General features: G+C 56.3%; 1 protein-coding gene across 1 annotated transcript; it reads right to left on the bottom strand.

Annotated features, from left to right (window-relative positions):
* Positions 1-325: 325 nt before the first annotated feature.
* On the bottom strand, positions 326-17408 carry ANO9 (anoctamin 9). Its single transcript, XM_074918635.1, has 25 exons — positions 17348-17408; positions 16694-16785; positions 10853-10918; positions 10501-10617; positions 10100-10236; positions 9767-9816; positions 9160-9218; positions 8869-8951; positions 7638-7772; positions 7447-7543; positions 7228-7288; positions 6294-6376; positions 5751-5855; positions 5064-5228; positions 4951-4987; positions 4570-4681; positions 4240-4297; positions 3959-4056; positions 3594-3760; positions 2943-3095; positions 2489-2636; positions 1720-1839; positions 1433-1526; positions 1187-1299; positions 326-353 (listed from the first exon to the last, which is right to left on the bottom strand). Exons 1-25 carry the CDS (start codon positions 17406-17408, stop codon positions 326-328), a joined length of 2439 nt encoding a protein of 812 aa, XP_074774736.1.
* Between the last annotated feature and the right edge of the window lie 526 nt (positions 17409-17934).

Raw genomic sequence — 17934 nt, 5'->3', positions numbered from 1 at the left:
GCAGCATCTGGCAGCAGCTGGATGCTGCACCCTGGTTTGTCCCAATGCCAGAGCTCTCCCCCAGCACCTCGGTGCGCTGGGAAGGGCCGTCCTCGATTCTGCCACAACCTCCTTCCTCCTTCTGGACGTGCGGGTTGGGAAGCATCCCGCTCCTGCCACCATCACGTTGTGGCTTCCCACAGCTCAAGTCCACGCTCGCTCACAGCCGGGACACGTGGCCCGTCTCCAGGGGCTGTGCTGCCACCATTCCTCCTGTGCCCACGGCCCTGCCAGGCTGGGCGGGGGGGCTTGAGTCTGTGTTTCTCATTCCCTCGGTGAGCGGCGGCTAGACCTCGGTGGAATACTCCATCATGCTGGGGGAGAAAGGAGACGGGCATTGGGGAACTCTCCAAATCGGAAAGCCACAGGGAGGTGTGGAGGAATATTCTGGGTGGGAACGGAGCCTTTTGCCAAAAAGAAGTGGAGGAAGAGTGATGTGCTGTTTGTGGGCAATCTCTGTTGGTGGGAAACCCCTGTGTCAGCGGGCAGGCAGCACCTGGAAGCTGCACCATGGTGGTGTGGGGCTTCCCGTGCCCCGCTCCCTCCACTCTCACCTGGGGTTTAGGGTGGCAGCTGGGACAAGGTGGCAGTGAAAAGGGACAGACCAAGCCCCCTTGCGTGCAGGGCTTAGGCCATGGAGGGCCCAGCTTGTGGCTCTTGGCTACACTGGTTCTATTTCCAGCTGAAATACTTTTTTTTTTTTTTTAAACAAAGTTTAAATGGAAAATTTGGGCAAAATCGCTCTTTGTTTTAACTTGGAGCTTTTTTTTTTCTGAAAGAAATGCCAAAGCCAAGCTGACCCTTACTCTGGTGAGTACTAGCATTGAATTGCCTCAGGCAGGACTCAAGTTCCTAAAATCCAGGCGCCTGGGTGAGTGAGCCTGGCCACAGCCTGGGGGGGATGTGTCCTCATTTGTGGGTAATGCAGCTGACCTCAAAAAGAACATTTTCTGCTGTAGGGCCCAGGTAGTAGAGGATGGGCTGAAAGCCAGGGGAGAAGGTCCCTGGGAAGGGGGATGAGGAGCTGCCCCGAGAGCAGGAGCCGCGGTCGGGTGGTGGGGGCGTTCTCCTGGTCGAGGGGCTCAGGGATGGCCAGGCAGGTCTGCTGGAGCACAGCAGCCCCAGCACCCTCAGGGGCATCACCCACCTCAGCTCTTTCCGAAGGTTGTTGTGTTTTCTGTGCAGAAATTGGTTCTTAACTGACTGGGGGACGTCGGGGATGTACCAAGCTGCGATGAGCTTGACGCACAAAGCCACATGCTGCGGAAAGCAAAGGTGGCCACCGCGGGCAGTGAGTGGCCTCCAGGCTGTTAACATGGCCCATGTGAGTGGCATGGACCTGGCCCGTTTCCTTCTGCCCCCACTGCTTGCCTCAGCCTTCCCCCAACCTCACCTCAAAGAGGATGAGGAAGGCGAGCCGGGCTGCGAAGATGTGCCAGAACTGGACGGTGTAGCCATAGTCGTCAGCGTTCCTGTAATCCCGGTACCTGCAGCACAGCCCCATCAGTGCCAGCCCCGCTCCCCTGTGCCGGGCATTGGGTCCCACCTCGGCTCTCTCCGTGGGGTCCCCACAGAACCCCGGCAGCTTCTGCTCTGCCTCTTGCCCTCTGCAGGCTGGGCAGCACGGTGAGGGGCAGGGGGTTGGCGTGCTACTGAGAAACGGCTGTGGGCTGCTCTTACCTGCACTCCTTGATCTCGTCCCTGACAAAGTCCGGCAGCATTTCAGGCACCTTCGTATAGGGCTCGAAGTCCCGGATGCGGAAGACGGAGAGGCTGTGGTTGATGTAGCCGGTGGAGCAGCTGCGGGGGGAAGGATCAGGTTGGCGAAGGGGGGAGCTCCCGGTCTGTGGCCATGGTGTGGGGCTGTGGCACGCCCCAACTGAAGCTGCAGCTCTTGTGTCTTCTAGGGCACTCGAAGGCTCTGATGGCTACAAAGCCCCTCTGCCTGCAACTTTTGTTTCTACCGTTTCCCTGGCTTGTGGATTCTCAGGTGACTGGCAGTATGGTTGAGCACAGGCTGTAGCCTCCCATTTTGGGGAAGCCAGCAGCTCTGTGGGGGTCTTCCTCCCCTCCCCAGTTGCCCATTTTTACAAAGCCAGGGGGAAATGAGTGTCTCTGAGACTTCTGTCCAGTTAGACTGAACTCGGCCAGTGAGCCAAGGCTTGGAGGAAAAGGGGGAGGGCAGGAGACCACAGTCCTGCAGCTCTCCAACGTGGCATGGTGCTCTCTTCCCTCAGGGCTCCCAGTTCACCCACCACAGGGATGATGCGAGTGGGAGGCCAGCTGGGCCATCTGGAAAACCCTCCCCTGCTCCCCTTTCCCCTCACCCCACTGTGGGGGACTGCTTGGCTGCCTTGAGCTTCTGCCCTGGTGGCCCTGAGGCAGCCAGGGATGCTGTAGTCAGGGACAGTGCAGGCAGAGCTGCGAGCGGCCACCTGGCAGCACTCACTCCACGCCAGTGGTGTTTTTTGTCATGCAGGGGCTGTACGTGTACTTGTAGACCTGCACAGGAATGAAGTCAGACGTGATGGCAATCACCAGCCCGTTCCCAATGACAGCCAGGATGCCAACCGCCTCCAGGACCTGCAGCCAGATTCCTGCGGAGAGCAGCAGAGTGTGAGTCCCCTTGGCAGCTCCCTGCAGTCCCCAGCTGAAGGCCAGGTTTGCCACGGCCAGAAGAGGCCAAGGAAGGAGGCCTCCAGGCTGCCCCTCGGCCTCTACAAGGTCTGAAATTGCTCCTCCTTCCCCAGCCCCCAGGTCTCCCCGTGCTCCCCGGCCTCCACAACAAAGCGATCCCAGTCCCTGGCAAAGGGATGCTCGAGGGGTCCCCGCTGGAGAAGGGGCTGAACACCAGCACCACTCGCACGGGCAGCATGGAGAGGGCTCCTCGGGCCCCATCTCACCGATGTCGTTGGCCTTCCTGGGCACCATGCGCCGGTGAAGCCGCATCATCTTGATGGCATCCAGGTGGATCTCAAAGAGGTTGTTGCAGAAAGCCAGCAGTGGGGCAAGGGGGAAGGCGGCGACGAAAATGGTGGTGAAGCTGTACTGGATCACTGCGGGGGGGCAAAAACACTGGGTGCTGGTGTGAAGCCACTGCAGAGGGGATGTCCCCCGGGTCCTGACTGCTCTCTGGGTTTGTCCTGCTTTGCGGTTTGTGTCAGAGGGGCTTTTCAGGGGGAAAAGGGGGAGATAGACCTGTCTGGGGGACTCCACAGGGCTGCTGGAGAGGGGGATCTGCGGGGGCCCCACAGGGTTGGGCCAGACAGGCAGAGGGACCACCCTGGGGCCACAGCCATCGCAGTGACTCTCCTGGGGGGAGAGGGAGGTCCAAGGCAGGGGCCCAAGGCCAGCACTGCTGTCTGCTCTCCTTGAGTTTGGGAATGATCTCCTCAGTGTGCCAGAGTTCCTGGGGCAGGGCCAGGCATGGAGCTGGGTCTCGGAGCTCTCCTCTGCCTACATGTAGGCTCCCCAGTACCAGGTGCTCTCCAACCAAGGAGCACCCGTGGCTCTGCACCCCCATCCCTCCTCACGCCACCCCCTGCCCTACGTACCCATCTCCAAGAACTCATCAAACAAGCTGAAGACGTTGACCTCATTGAGTTGGTAGTTGCTCAGCCAGTGCCTTTTGCAGGGGTCCTCAGCTTCTTCCTCCTCTCCTAACATCACACTTCTCTTCTTGGGGCGCTGCTGCTTCTTGCGTAGCTTGTAGCACACCCAGCTGCAAGGGAAGAGGGCAACTCATACGGCGCCTGTGGTGACAGCAGGGCCGAACCCTGCTGGTGGCAACCTTGGGAGCGGAGGAGGGAAGAGGAGGGAATCTTGGCCCAAAGACTGGAGTTACTCTCCAAGAGCTGGGAAGCTGTCCTGAACATGCAGGAGCACCGGAGAGCACTGTGCAGGCTGGAGGAAAGCTTACGGGACAAGGTACTCCACCACGTTGCTGAGGGTCTGCTTGAGCAGCATAATGGTGGCCATCTGGATGAAGAGGTCGGTGATGCAGCCGCTGGGGTGGCACTGCCAAGGGACAAGAGAGGGGAGTTGTGCTCTGCAAGTGAGGTGGCCTGGCCCAAGGGGCTGTTTGGCCACGGCAGGTACCACAAGAGGAACCTGAGATTCCCAGAGCCACACTGGGCCGTAGGGAAAGGGAGTGTAGGAGCTGTGGTGTGGGGTCGGGGATCTCTGTGGCGAGTCCCTCACCTCCTCCAGCCTCCACTTGCCAGCAACACGCACGTAGTTCCCTGGGTGGCCGTTGATCCTGAGCAGGGAAGCAACAACGGTGATACCTGTTGAGCCCCACTGCTGACCCCCCTTGGATGAGCACCCAGGTACATCATCCTTGGGGCACTGGTAGAGAGGCAAGGGCCTTCCCCTGCCCACTGTGCCCACGGGGAAGAGTCACAGCCCTCCTGAGGTCCTCAGTGGGGTCCCTGTGCCTGGTGGGGAGCGTGAAGGGACTGGGTTGTCCCTAGAGCCTGGGGAGAGTCAGCCCAAACCTAGGTTCCCCCTGGGCTCCCAGCCACCACTCACCGTCCCAGGAAGAAAGCGATGTAGATGAGTGAAGAGAAGTTGGTGAAAAACTGGAAGGTGAAGATCTTCACAGTGAAGTTGTTCTCACGCTGGGAGAAGGTCCGTGGCTTCTCTGGAGAAGGGAGCAAGGCCCAGGGACTTGGTCACAGAGTGGTGGGACCTTGCCCCGCTCCCCTGCAGACACTACAGTGGCTCTTTGAAGGTTGGAAGGGTGTCCTTGCCTCTCGCAGAGACTTCCCTGCCCTTCACCTGAGCCGTTGGTTGGAGCTGAGCCCAGCTAGGCAGGGAGGTCCCTCAGAGCCATGAGCTGGGGAAGAAGGGGCCCTTCACCAGGGGGGTGATGGTTAGCTGGGCACTGTGGGTGCCCCCTGTTTCCCTTACCCAGGTCACAGAGGAAGAGGGCCACACGTCTGTTGACCTGCAGGATGAAGCGAGAGGGGAGGGTTGATGGTGGAAAAGCAAGCAGACCCGCTGCCAGCTGCGCGTCTCCGCACCTTGGTCATGATGACGATGGTGATGTAGTGCAGCACAGCCCCTGTCATCACTGCCATTGTGTTGGCCTGCTCGCGGAGGAAGTCAAAGTTGCTCTGGGTGAAGAGCGCCGTGGCTATCACCCGGTAAATGACGAGCGCGTGGGCAATGCCGATCAGCACGGCGATCTGTGGAGGAGGCAGCGGGCTGGGGAGAAGCCGTGGGGGGGTGTGTGTGTGCTCCATCCCACCAGAGGACCCCCAGCCTGGCAAACCCCAGAGCTCATCTGGATGTGGCCCCAGATGCAAGCCAGTGCTCTCCAGCTGAGGGTGGGGGTTTCACAGGGTGGATGTCTCTGAAATACTCATCTAGACTTGCTCCACTGGCCCATGGGGAGGAGCGAGGGCATCAAGGGTTTGCCTCTTCCTACCCTCTGTGTTCCTGCCTTGCTCCTCACTGCCTTCCGCTGCAGGAGCAGGGCCATCAGCCCAGATCCCCAGAGCCTGCTCAGCCTCTCCCACTGGCCCAGTGAGCATAGGGAGGCCCCAGGATCCTTGTGATGGGCACGAACCTGCCCGAACAACCTGGGTCCTGCTTTGGCTTCAGCAATGGACACTCAGAGGTTCTGTTCTTGCAGAAGAGTAGGGAGAGAAGGAGGAAAGCCTGTGTGCCCTTAAACCAGATCCTCCTGTGGCCACCCTGACACATACCATCACCAGGACCAAGAGGAGTATGATGGTGCTGCGGAAGTAGGAGTGCTGGTACTGCCGGGGTTCGTGCTGCAGGTTGTTGATCAGCTCCAGAGCCAGTTCCTCCTTAAAAATTAAAAAAAAAATAAAAAAAGAGAAAGAAAGGATCCAGCAGATCTGTGCCCAGGCAGTGGAAAGCCCAGTGGTCGTTGTGTCAATGTGGGATGAGCAGCAGCAGAGAAGGACAGGGATGAACACCCAACCCAACACGCAACAGCGTGGCCAATCCTGACCGAGTCCAAGCCCTTGTGCAGTGAAGAGGTGACTAGCGCTGCAGTGAGGTGGCTAGCATCTGCTTAACTCTCTGAAGGGCTTCATCTCTCCCAGGACTCTCCTAGGACTGTCAGGTGTTGGCTTTGCTGTTTGTTTAAGTGTCTCCATTAGATGTTTACAGCTACAGAGATTGAGCTGGGCAAGGAGCTCCCTGTGACCTGTGTTTTCTGTGGGTCCAGCTGAGTCCTGCCCCGAGAAGGGAACACTAAGCAGAAATGATTATGTCCTCACCTCTTCCTCATCCCACCTGTACAGGTCCCAGTCTGTGACCACGGTGGCTCTCTGCCTCTTCCACAGCTCCAGGAACACAGTGGCTGTGGGGGGAAGGAGAGCACTGGGACACTTGGGGATGGCTGTGGGGGATTCTGCCTGGGTGGGTTCATACCATCCCCGAGCCCACTGGGCTCCTGTGCTCATTCCACTGCAGCTGAGAGATCGAGCAGCAATTCTGGGAGGTTAATGAGGGATCTGCTGGTCCCTCCGTCCCATAGCTGCCCCCACTTACAGGCAGCTGCCAGAAAAGCCCGGCTAGAGAGGCCCTTGGGTGCTTTGCAGGAGGTTGTGGTGGGTGAAGGAGTAAAAGCTTTCAGGCAGGGCAGGTAAGGAGTGTTTAGGGAGCTGAAGGAAATTGCTGGGGTGATTTTGTTCCTTGCCTTGTCTGGAAGGTGAATTGATGGCCCTGGGAGAAGAGGACATAAGGACTAAAAAGCCCCTGAATGGTGAAGCTGTGTTGCTGTCCCATTTTCCTCCACCTACTCTCCCCTTAAGCCACAGTGGGCTGCTCCCTCTCCCAGGCTGCATGTGCTTGGCATGAGAAGAGGAGGCTGAGGGGAGACCTCATTGCCCTCTACAGCTCCCTTAAAGGAGGGTGCAGAGAGGGGGGATGAGTCTCTTGAACTGAGGAACAAGCGCCAGGACAAGAGGGAATGGCCTCAAGCTGCGCCAGGGCAGGGTCAGGCTGGCTCTGAGGAAGGATTTCTTTGCAGAAGGGGCTGTTGGGCGTTGGAATGGGCTGCCCAGGGCAGGGGGGAGTCCCCATCCCTGGAGGGGTGAAGAGTTGGGTTGACCCAGCACTGAGGGATCTGGTGGAGTTGAGAAGGGTCAGGGTGAGGTTCATGGTTGGACTGGAGGTCTTTTCCAACCTGGATGATTCTGTGACACCTACCCCAGATGGCCATGAGCATGGCAAAGACAACTGTCCCCTCGTTGTCAATCATGTGAGTGACCTGGAATGGATGAAGGAAGAGTGATGGGGGCAGCAGGGCATGGGGGCTGTGGCACCTTGGGTCTGGGGAGAGGCCTCCATGCACAGTGCTCCTCCTGCTGCCCTGGTCCCCCCTGTGATAGGGGGGCTGCAGCCTCTCTTGGGAGGGGGGCTGCCTACCTTGGCGTAGGTGCAGGTGTCAGAGAGGAGCCAGAAAGGGCATTTCTGGTCGCAGAGAGGGCACATGATGGTGTTATTGGCCTCACAGATCTCCTTGCTAGAGAGAAAGGCATAGAGGGGAGTAACTGGCTCCAAGTCACAAGCATAGTGACGGCTCATGCACAGGACTTTGGCATCCCCAGCTGCCTTACCTCACCTGGCTGGAATTGAACACAGTAATCCCAGCCACGAAGACTACCAGCCCAGCCACCGCAGCGAATCCCAGCAGGTAGGTGTACCAGCCCAGCCAGGCAAAGTACAAGGCCACCTTCTCGCCAAAATAGCACCTAGAAGGAAAGGGGAGACATGTTTTGTGGCCAGTGGAAGGGACCACGTTGTCAGGAGTCACTAGAAAATGTTCTTCCACCTCGGTGCCTACAGAACAATTTTAGAAATGCCGGGCTTGAGGAGGATAAGGGGGCTGCGGGGTGCAATGTTCCTCAGACCAGAACAATTTCTCCTTCCAGGCTCAGCTATCTCCCTGCAATGATTTCATGTCTCATGGCAGTAGTATCTCAGATTTTCTGGTGTGGGTAAGAGGGTTGGAGGCACCGGTGAGAGATGATGGGAACTATGAACTAATGGGCCTGCCTCCCCCCCTGTATTCCAGAGGCATTTACTTCCTACAAAGGTGGTAATGTGCTCCCTGGCCTTTGTTTAAAGCAAACAAAAACCCCAACACTCTCCCCACCCCCCCAATTTTTTCTGTCCTTTTGTGACACAACGTCATGATGTGTTGCCCTTAGAAAGGGGGACTTGTCTGACCTCGTGCACCACGGAGGCATCAAGAGCCCCACAGTGCCCCTGCTAGACATGTGAACCGCAGCGAACGTTTGAGGAAGGGGAGCACGTCTCCATTTAACACCTCACCTCCCTAACAGAGCCCACTGGCAACTTTACAAAGTAGCATGTTCTTTTTGCCCTCCTCCCCCTCAAATGGAGAGTTTGTTTTCTTCCCCCTCCAGAACAAGAGCTGTGCTCTTCTCCGAGTTTTAATGCGATTACAGAGCCCCTTGCTGCCTTCACTGCCCCAAGTTCTGCCCCAGGCTGGGTGCGCTGCACTGCTGCTCTGTTTCCCGCTCACCTTCCCTTTGAACATGGGAACGTCAGGCTGAAAACGAAACGGGCTAATTAAAAACCCTGCAGATGTGAGCGTCGTTCCATACTGCAAAATTAGCAGATGGAGCTCGGTGCCACAGGGATACCCCTGAGGCCAATAACTCTGCAGGCTTCAGAAGCAGCCCAATGCTTGCAAAAAGAGCCAGGTTCAAACTAATGTTTTAAAAGAAAACAGAGGAGCCTGGCAAAGGGCATGAAGCGCTCTGGTTTCAGGTGGGACCTTGTGGTTAGAAGGATCTGCCACGCCTCTTCTGCCTGTGTTACCTGATCTTCTCAATCGGCTGTTTGCAAAATATAACTCTCCAGCGAGCCCATTTCTCCTTCAGGAATTCTCTCAACTCTTCTTTCTGGAGAGCAGAGAAGTTGGTTGGATACAGGAACATTAGGACAACCTTAATCCCCAGCCCAGCTCTCAGGCTGCCGTCGGGACGCACTCATGCCCTCCACCTAGAGAGGTCTTGGTGCAGCCCCTGTTACCCAAAGGTCTCCCCACCCGGTCCTGCTCCTCTGCCTCTTGTGGCTTTTCCTCCCAGGCACCCATGGGCTCGGCCTCACCTCGTGCAGGGGAAACGTTGTCTCGAAGACCTTCTTCTTCACCAGGTCATGCAGCTTCTCTGGTAGCAGAGCAGAAGGGGGAGGATTAGTGGAGCTTTGCTCTCATCACACATGCTCCCTGCCAGGCGGAATCATCCCAAACCTTTTCTGGAGCCTTTGAGGGGGGCAAAAAATCCCAAACCACCTGGGAGAGGCTGAGCTTGTTCAAAGGGATCAGCACTAATCCTTGCAGCTGTGCTACTCTGCCCTAGGCTGCATCGTGGCTGGCTCTGGGAGCAAACCAGGTAGGCAAGTCCTTAGGGGAGCTAGAGACCCAGCACACCGCTGCCAGGGGATGGGTGAGCTCTTCTGGGGACGTGGGGGAGTGGCAGTGGGAGGCTGAGGCCAGAGGTGTGGGGAGAGGGAGCTGCTGCTGAGTCCTGCAGGCCCAGTGTCCTAGCCTCTGGAGGCAGCAGCAGGTTTACTGGTTAGAGCTGCACCCTGGCTCTCTCCGTCTCCGCATCCTCTTGGGGGGCCAAGGCAGCTGGGGGTGCCTGTGCCCACCCTGGGGCAGGAGCCTGGCTGCAGATCCAGTCTGAGCATCACCCCTGCGGGCCTGGGCCCTTACCGAGGTCGGGCGTCATCGTGTTCTGCAGGATGAAGTTCACAATCCGTATCCTGGGCAAAGAGAAACTGGGGTTAATGGCTGCTCTGGGGATACAGACGTGTTGGGAAACAGGGGAGGGAAGGGAGGAGGTGTGCACCAAAATCCAGGGAAGGAAGTGGGGAAGAAATGGGTAGCTGGCTGTGGACAGTGGGAAGCCAGCAAATAGGAGGTGGAGGTGGCCTTCTGTGGGAAACGAAGAGCGTGGCACAACTCTGAGCTGGGCTGGAAAGTGGATGCTGGGTGGAGAAAGCGGAGTGCAAGGTGATGAAATCAGTAGCTTAGCCCAGCACCCACCTGGTGGTCACTGGTATGTCCTGATGGACATCAGGGCTCTGCAGCCGGCTGTCGGGGTTCCTCAGGAGCCACTGGTATTTCCGGAAGATCTGTTTTGGGGCACGGACTCCATAAAAGAGCTTCTTGTCCTCGATTTTCTAGTGGGTAGAAGAGAATGGCTGTTAGAACAATGATGGCAGAGCCAGGGAAGGAGGCAGAGCCATGGGGGCCAGGGGCTGCGTGAGTCCCGGTGCTGGGGTCTCCCCTGGTTGAGCGAGTGGTTTATTTTCCAGCCCTGATGTGAAGAGCAGCAAAATGTCTCAGGCCTCTCTCATCCCCTGGGATGCAGAAGCCCAAACTTGGATCCTGGGTACCACAAGGAAGCCAAGCGACTGCTGGCTTTTCCTCCTACAGCCCCTCACCTTGATGGTGAACCCCTTCTTGCTCAACTCATCCAGGAACTTCTTCCTCTTGATCTCCTTCTCGCTGCCCACTTCGTGGATGTCGCTTACCAGGACGAAATCCCACTTCTCTTCATCCTGCCCACAGAAAACGCCAGGGAATTTAAGGGGGTGGCAAGCTGAGAGCTCTCCCTCTCAGCTCCAGTTTCTCAGAGGTTTGGACCATCATTGTGACTGTATAGAGGGACCCAGGAAACTGGGAGTGAGCAGAATGGGGATGGGGAAACTGGGGCAGCTGCTGCCTTGACACTGCCCCGCTCCTCTCTCTGAGCTGGGCTGAACTTACTGGGTGTGCAGAGGGAGCAGAGCTTACCGGGGGGGCGAATGGGTCTGTGTCTTCGACAGGAAAATCCCTCCAGGGAGTCAACAGAATTTCATCCTGCAGAAAAGAAACCCAGCAAAGGCTTCAGCGGGCTCCCTTGGAGCTCCTGGGCATGGACCAAACTTCTCCCCACCAACACTTGGACAGCCCCCGCTGGGGGCATTGGGACGGAGTGGCCCCGCTCTGGGTGGGGAGTGTTGGGTGAGTGGTGCTTGGGTGGATAAAACTGCCTTACATGCTCAGATCGAGACCACCCGGCCCAACACTCTGCTCCCAGCCGCCAGGACGCCCGAGCAGGAGGGGGCGAGCAGCCCTGTCTGAGACCCTCTACCCTGCGCTCCTGCTCTCTGGTTTTCCCCAGCCAAACATGGCTTCGTGTGCTGGGCTCGTGGAGGGGCTGGGGCTCTGGGGGGTGTGCAGCCTCCTGTTGAACTCACCGAGTGCCCAACATTTATGGCACCTAGGGGTCGCAGAGGAGCCAGACAGGAGGGAAAAACAAAACCCTGCCTCTGTTCTGGACTTTGGTCCTTCTTGTTTCAACTAATGCCCTGACACTGGTACTGGATGAGTGTCAACACTCAACCCTCCACACTACAGTGGTTTTTACAATATTTAATCAACCTTTTCCCCTCTTTAGTTGTTCCTTTCAGATTAGAACACTGTTGGCTTTTTGGCAAGGATGGGGAAGGCAGGTTTAAATTCCAGTGAAGGGAGAGTGGGGCACGGACAATCGGAGCCTTGCACAACCCTGCAGCAAAGCAGGTGAAAAACTTCTTGGAAAGCACCTCGGCTTCCTCAGCCTGTAGCCAGGAGACGGAGGGGGACGGTGAGCTGCTGCCACTTGGCTCCTGCCTGCTCCCTCCCTTGTGCTACTGGCACTGAAGAGAGAGGCTGCATGGGGCAGACGCCATGGCTCACCTTTGCTCTTTAAGCCTAATTAAGCTCAGGCAGCCAAGCGGTGCAGCGCTGGTGCTGCAGGAAGGAAACCAGGCAGCGCTGCAGCAGCAGCTGCCCTCTGCCCAGCACTATGTCCTGCCCCATGGTGCCCTACAACCAAAGGATGCTTCAGCAAGCACCCTCGGGTGGCCTGGACCCGGTGGGCATGGCAGCTTCTAAACCACTTTGTCCCTGTCCTCTCGCCCGGCTTCCTGAGTGTGAGCTCAGCCTGGGTTTGCAGCCACAGTCCCCTCCTAGGCAGAGGGGATTAGTCCATCCAGTCCTTTAATAGATTGGGAAGAGCATGCCAGGCTTCGGATCCCAGGGAACGCAGTGAGTTTGATAAAGACACGCTCTGTAGGCCACTGTGACAAGGGCAGGGAGTGGATTACATCTTAAACCCAGCAATTTTTGTTTTGGTTTGGGTGTTTTTTGCCGTTCTCTGATATGACTCATGGTGCAGCCCCACAAACAGTTACACCGCTGCTCCTGAGGGCACCGTGACATGGCACACAGGCGGAAAGGAGCTGCCAGGGGATGGGGATATCATCATCTGGTGTTGCCACCGAAGATGTCGGGTCCTGAAAGAGCGGCCAGCCAGACCAGTTCATCCAGCTGCAATCTGGGGAGCAGCGCAGTGGTGGTGCAACCGTGCCCTGATGTAAGATCTAGATCCCAAACTTCCATGGAAGAATGAGGCCATGGGAGCAGGGGGGGTGAGGAAAGGGCTGAGATGCTCTGCCAGCTCCTCCCTCATGTGGTGTGAGGGCCTGGGGTTCACCCGGAGCAAAGGAGCTGTGAGGAGACTGACCGGCATACAGCCAAAGAGAGACGGTTTGAGAAGAGGGATATTCTCCCCTCAAGGTGCTGTTGCCATGAGAACCAGAACTTCTCCCTGCTAAAAGCTAGCTCAATTTAGGTCAAGATGCAGAGCGAGGGTTACGGTGCTGTCATCTGCTCTGCCAAAGTTCTACACAGGCTTTGGGTGGGAGAAGCGGGTTTTGGCTCGGGTGGGTCTCCCCAGGCAGGGAAGCACCTGGCTGGTGTACAGCTCTCCCTGTGCCAGGCCCGTGGCCCCTCTCTGGGTTCTCAGATCCCGCTGAGGCTCTGATGCCAGCACAGATTGACGCTGGCACCTCCTTGGCCACCAGGCTGGTGTGGTGGGAACCGTACCCCCTGTTTCCCGAGGGTGCTCCCAGCCCCTGCCTGTGCCCGCAGGGAGAGCCCCGGGGCTGAGCCTGCAGAGCTCCAGCACAGCATCCTTCCTCCACCAGCACTCCCAGTCAAAACACCACGGCCTGCCCAGAACCAATGCAGCCAGACCCTGCCCCTACTTCTCCATGTTCCTGAAACAGCAAGATCTGATTTTAATCCCAGGAGGGACTGGTTGCCTTCTAATTTTGCAGTCAAGCCCTAAGACTTGATGGGGATGCTCCTTGGGCTGCTCTCTAGGCAATAATGATGTTGCGGTAGCAGGGTCTGGCTTTTCTCTGTGTTCCCATAGCAACGTGATTTACCACTGGTACCCGCTCTGCAGGCACCACATAGGGCTATAAATAAAGAGGAATTTGTGGATTATTTGCAGATTAGCACAGGCAATACCCAGTACCCACCTCTGGAGAGGTAACGGATAAAAAATGGTATTCAGCAGCAGTGGGGGATTTGCCAGCCCATGGAGACACACGAGCGGTGTTTTAGCAGGTTTGGTTTGTGCCGGTGGCTGCCAGTGGCCTTGCGAGGTGAAGTTGGCTCTGAGCCTTGGTTACCCGGACCATTGGGTGGGAGCCCAGCCCGCTCTTGGGGCCAGATGTGGCTTGTATGCAGGGATGGCTGCAGAGGGCAGGGACTTTAGATCATTACTCCTCCCACATCTGTTTTTTTAATTCTAGGGGACCAGTGACACTGTCTGTGGCTGCTGTGTGCTGGCAGCACAAGGCAGTGGATCAGCCCCACGTGCCGGTGAGGCCACCTCAGCTCTGAAACGGCTCTATAAACCCTGGACTCTAATCCCTGCTCTCAAGGATGGTGCCTGTTTCGGTCTTCCCTGCCCTGTGGTTGGAGCAGGGTTGGAGACACGCTGTCCAAAGGTGTAGGAGAAGTAACTGGCAGGATGGAAGCAGGAATGTCAATGCTAAAAGGGTTTGTGCACCCTAAAGCGTGTCTGGTTTTTCTCCAGCTGTGCCGGTGGGTCCTTGTCCCCGGGTAGGCCCCTGCCCTGTGCAGGGCACTGGGTTCTTCAGAGAATGGTGACAGCACCCTTGGGCTGGGGGTACAGTCACCAGCATCAGTAACTCAGGTGAAGGACCCAGAGAGGATCAGGCATCCTTGTTTTTCTTTCCAACTGTGGACTGGGGAGGGTTTGGGTGGTTCCCATCACTCATGCTGAGATGATCAAATTACTCTTATCTTGGGGATTTTTCTTACAAATGGGTCCCTTAGAGCACTTCCACCTTACCTAAGAGTTTCCTAAGAAATGGGACAATCTTTAAGTGAACGGGCAGATGGTACACCTGGACATTCAGTACCTGCCCTGATGTTAGAGTGTTTGCCTGAGTTTTTGACTAAAAGAAAACTGCATCTTTTCTTTCAAGCTAGAGAAACAAAACTTCGCAGTTCCCCCTCTCCCCTTGCTTTATTTCAAGTGCTCCCGAAACTTCTGGGGCTGTCACCTCCGCTGCTATCCACAGTGCCTTTTCCTGGGCCTATATAAGGTAAAGAGCTGGTCTCAGCCCAAACCATCCTCCTCTGATCCATGCTCTGGCACCTCTGAACTCTGGTAGCAGCACCCAGGGCCGTGCGTGACCCCGCTGCCCCTTGGGCTGGTGCGTGGGCTCAGTGCTGCCCCGGCGTGTGCTTGTGGGAGGCGTGAGATTGCCGGCTGGACCGAGGAATGGCAGTTCTGTTCTGCTTTTTGAGCATCTTAAAGGCTGACAGCACAGAGCAGTAGAGATCGGAGCTTAGTGAGGCCCTCGTTTCCCAGCTACAGGTGGCTCAGAGGTGCTGAAAAATAACCTCGGAACCAGCTGAGCAGTTTCTGTTTCCTACCTGCATGGTGACGTGCAGAGCCTTTCTCTTTCCCGCTCTCTGCTTCGGCTCTCCCGGGCAGGTCCCAGAGGAGCTGCCTGCCAGGCAGGCAGGGAAGCTGAGGCCGCAGGTGGAACAAGCCACGAGGCTCCTGGGGTTTCTCTCAGAGTGTTGGTTTCCTTCCCCAGCTTCTTCTCCTGAGGTCTCATGTGAACCCAGCAGTGACTTGACTTCCGTGTGGGGCTCCCGCCTGCCTTGGGAGGGAGCTGCCTCTGCCTGGCAGCGGGCAGATATCGCGGAGGAGGCGAGAAAGCTGCCCTTCACCCTCGCCCGAAGGAGTGGCAAGCCCAGTACCGCCCTGCAGAGCAGGCAGGTACCCGTGCCGAGCTCCTCTTGCCCAGTCCAGTGCTATGCCACTCCCATTCCTCCTCTGTCCCTCTCGGTGCCCAGCTGCTTGCTGCATTATGCTAACATCCCCAGAGAGGTGTCACAAAGGGGCCAAAAAGAGGAAGGATGTGAACATGACCAAAGAGGCGTCACAAATGGGCCAAAAAGAGGAAGGAGGTATTAGCAGAAGCTCTAGAAAGCATAAACTCTTTCTTACGAGGTGGGAAAAAAACATTAAACCAAAAAAGAGAAAATAAAGCTGAGCTGTGCATGACCTGCCGGAACCTCAGGGTGAAGTCTGGGCTGCGCGGAGGAGACTGGGGGTGAGAGGTCGGGGATGGGAGCAGCACTGGCCATGAGAGTGGGTGGGATGGGGCTGGGGGTGAGTTTGTTAACAGCCAGGATGAGGGAAGGAGGCAAGGCATGAGCTTCCAGCTAAGTGAGAAGGCTGCTCCATGGTTTCTCCACTGGAATGCAGCCCTCTTCCTCCCGGCCTTGGACAGCCGCCTGGTTTGCTCTCCACCACTTTGGTTTCCCTATGTGACCTTCAGAAACCCTTCTGTGAACCTCAGAGAAAATCTGACTGCCTGGAAGGACTGAAGAGAGAATGAGAAATCCTTTCTTCACACCTCACTGGCTGGCAAAAACAGCACTGGAAGTCGTGTGGGGTTTTTTCCCATGTGTAATGGTGCTGTTGCATGAGGGTGTCAGAGTTTGGCACCAGCGATGACGGGAACATCTGTAAGTATTTTACTGTCCATAAGAACAAGTATTCCCTCCCTCGTGGCAGGAGAGGAGAGCATCAAAGTGTGCTCGGAATGTTCCTCCAGACCACAGAGCCCTCCTGCCTCCCTGCTTCTTAAAATCTTGTCACTTCTAAGTAGCTGTGATTTACTAGAGTACGATTGCTTCAGCCTCTGCTTTCCTGACGGTGTTTGTGTCGGGCTGCTGGGCTGCAGTCCCGCTGGAAATTGTAACCAAATAAATCACTAAGTGCTGGTTTTGTTCATAAAGGCTTTATCCATCTGGAGCTATGGCTTGGAGCAGGGTATAACTCTCTTTTCACAGAAAGAGTGAGTGAAAAGTTTGTTATGTGTAAGCTCTCCTTATATCTGTTTTCTAGGGGGTTTTGTTGCTTTAGTCTCCAAGGTAAGGCAAGCTGTCTTTCCTGGGTATAGCAGAAGGGCCGATAACTGCTCTGGATTGCCCTGTGCTCTCCAACACTGTTGCTGGGGGTTGCTCTAAACTAGAGGGGGTAGTGTGGCTGCATCCCGGCAGGAAAGGCAGCCAACACTTCCAGAGTGTTGTTCCCAGTCAAGCCAACACTTCGAGGCTTTGCCAAGTGCCATGAACAGTCTCTGAATCAGACTGCGAATTTTAAAAAAGAGGGGAAAAAAAGAAAATAAAAAAAATAGTTGCCTTCCAAATTTCCTTCTGTGTGTGAAATCAGGAGCAGAGCAGAGGAAGGAGCGGGCAGACCTTTACCCTCCCCTGGGCAATCTGCAGGCCTGGCCGGGGGGGGAACTCTTTATCAACCAGCAGCTGCCTGCGGGTGGGGAGAGCATGCATCTGTTCACCTGTGGAGAGAGTGCAGCCACGTCAGATAGGATCGAGGGTGCTTCCCACATCTCCTGACAGAAGAGCGAAGGCCTTTGCAACGTGAGCACTGCTGGGTTAAACGGAAACGGGGTTACGTGTAGGTGGGACAGCCCTGTTGCTCCACCTGTGCCTCTGTTTCTTCCTCCTGCAAACTGCCAAGTAGGAGTGGGAGGACTTTGCTCTCCAGCCAAGCTGGCTCATCGAATGTGGGCACCCAGCAGCAACCCCAAAAACTCCCAGGGGGAAGGTGAGTCTGGGCCTGCAGCCTGGCTTTGTCCAAGGTATCTGACCCCCACAGCATCGCTCATGGCACTCAGAGGAGACTGCGCTATTCCTTCTCCTGTTGAGGAAGCATTTGGCTTTCCCTAGGCAAGATTTAGTGCCTTCTGCAGCGAGGCAGGTGACCACACTGATGGTGTTCCTCTTTCAGCACCTTCCTCCCCTTCTGCGATGCACCATCTCAGCATTTATGGCTCCTGGGGGACTGGTGCTGAGGACAGCAGCGTGGAAAAACTAAAATCAGGGAGGGAGAGGATGTACCTTCCTCTCCATTGGTGCGAAATCTGCTAAAGACATGAAATGGTGTGGAGCTGTGGTTCATACATGCGCCAAGGTATTGCAAACCACATGAACCCTTTGTAAGCAGCTGGAATTATTTCAGATATTATCACCCTCTGCGGTTTATTGCTGCTGGGGCTGCTCACGTGTCCCTGTCCTAATCCACTGGGGCATTGTGTCAGCCCAACAGGCTTCAGCCACCCTGGGCAGTGGTTGGGCTCTTCAGGAGCCTTCCCTTGATCGGTAATCCCAGCAGGGGAGTTTCATGGATGAAACTGCTTCAGCTGGATGGAGGATGCCTGTCTGCACCCCGCCTGACAGTGATGCCTTCTGACGGGGAGCTCCTCTTCCAGTGCCCTGAGGCCATCCTGTGTGCAAACATCCCTAATTCAGGATGGTGCTAAAATATTGATTTGCTCTTTTTCAGTTTCCAGGGTCTTGGATTTTTTTTTTTTTTCAGGAGAATAGTTTAAAGGGTATTGCCTTCCTCTGTAGCTAGAAGGACATGAAAGAAAAAAGATCCTTCAGAAGAGCTTGTTTAGATGTTTTTCAGCACCAAACTGCAACTT

Source organism: Athene noctua, chromosome 14 (genome assembly GCF_965140245.1).
Source record: "Athene noctua chromosome 14, bAthNoc1.hap1.1, whole genome shotgun sequence".
Taxonomy (NCBI): Eukaryota; Metazoa; Chordata; class Aves; order Strigiformes; family Strigidae; genus Athene; species Athene noctua.
This window is presented reverse-complemented; position numbering and strand designations above follow the sequence as displayed.

Bases quoted from the DNA above. Each gene is read 5' to 3' on its own strand.
- ANO9 (XM_074918635.1), bottom strand. From the start codon at position 17,408: ATGAACCACAGCTCCACACCATTTCATGTCTTTAGCAGATTTCGCACC. The intron at 7,289-7,446 runs GTAGGCAGCCCC...CATCCATTCCAG, and splicing joins ACACCTGCACCTACGCCAAG to GTCACTCACATGATTGACAA. The intron at 1,300-1,432 runs GTGAGGTTGGGG...TGCTTTCCGCAG, and splicing joins CCTTCCTCATCCTCTTTGAG to CATGTGGCTTTGTGCGTCAA.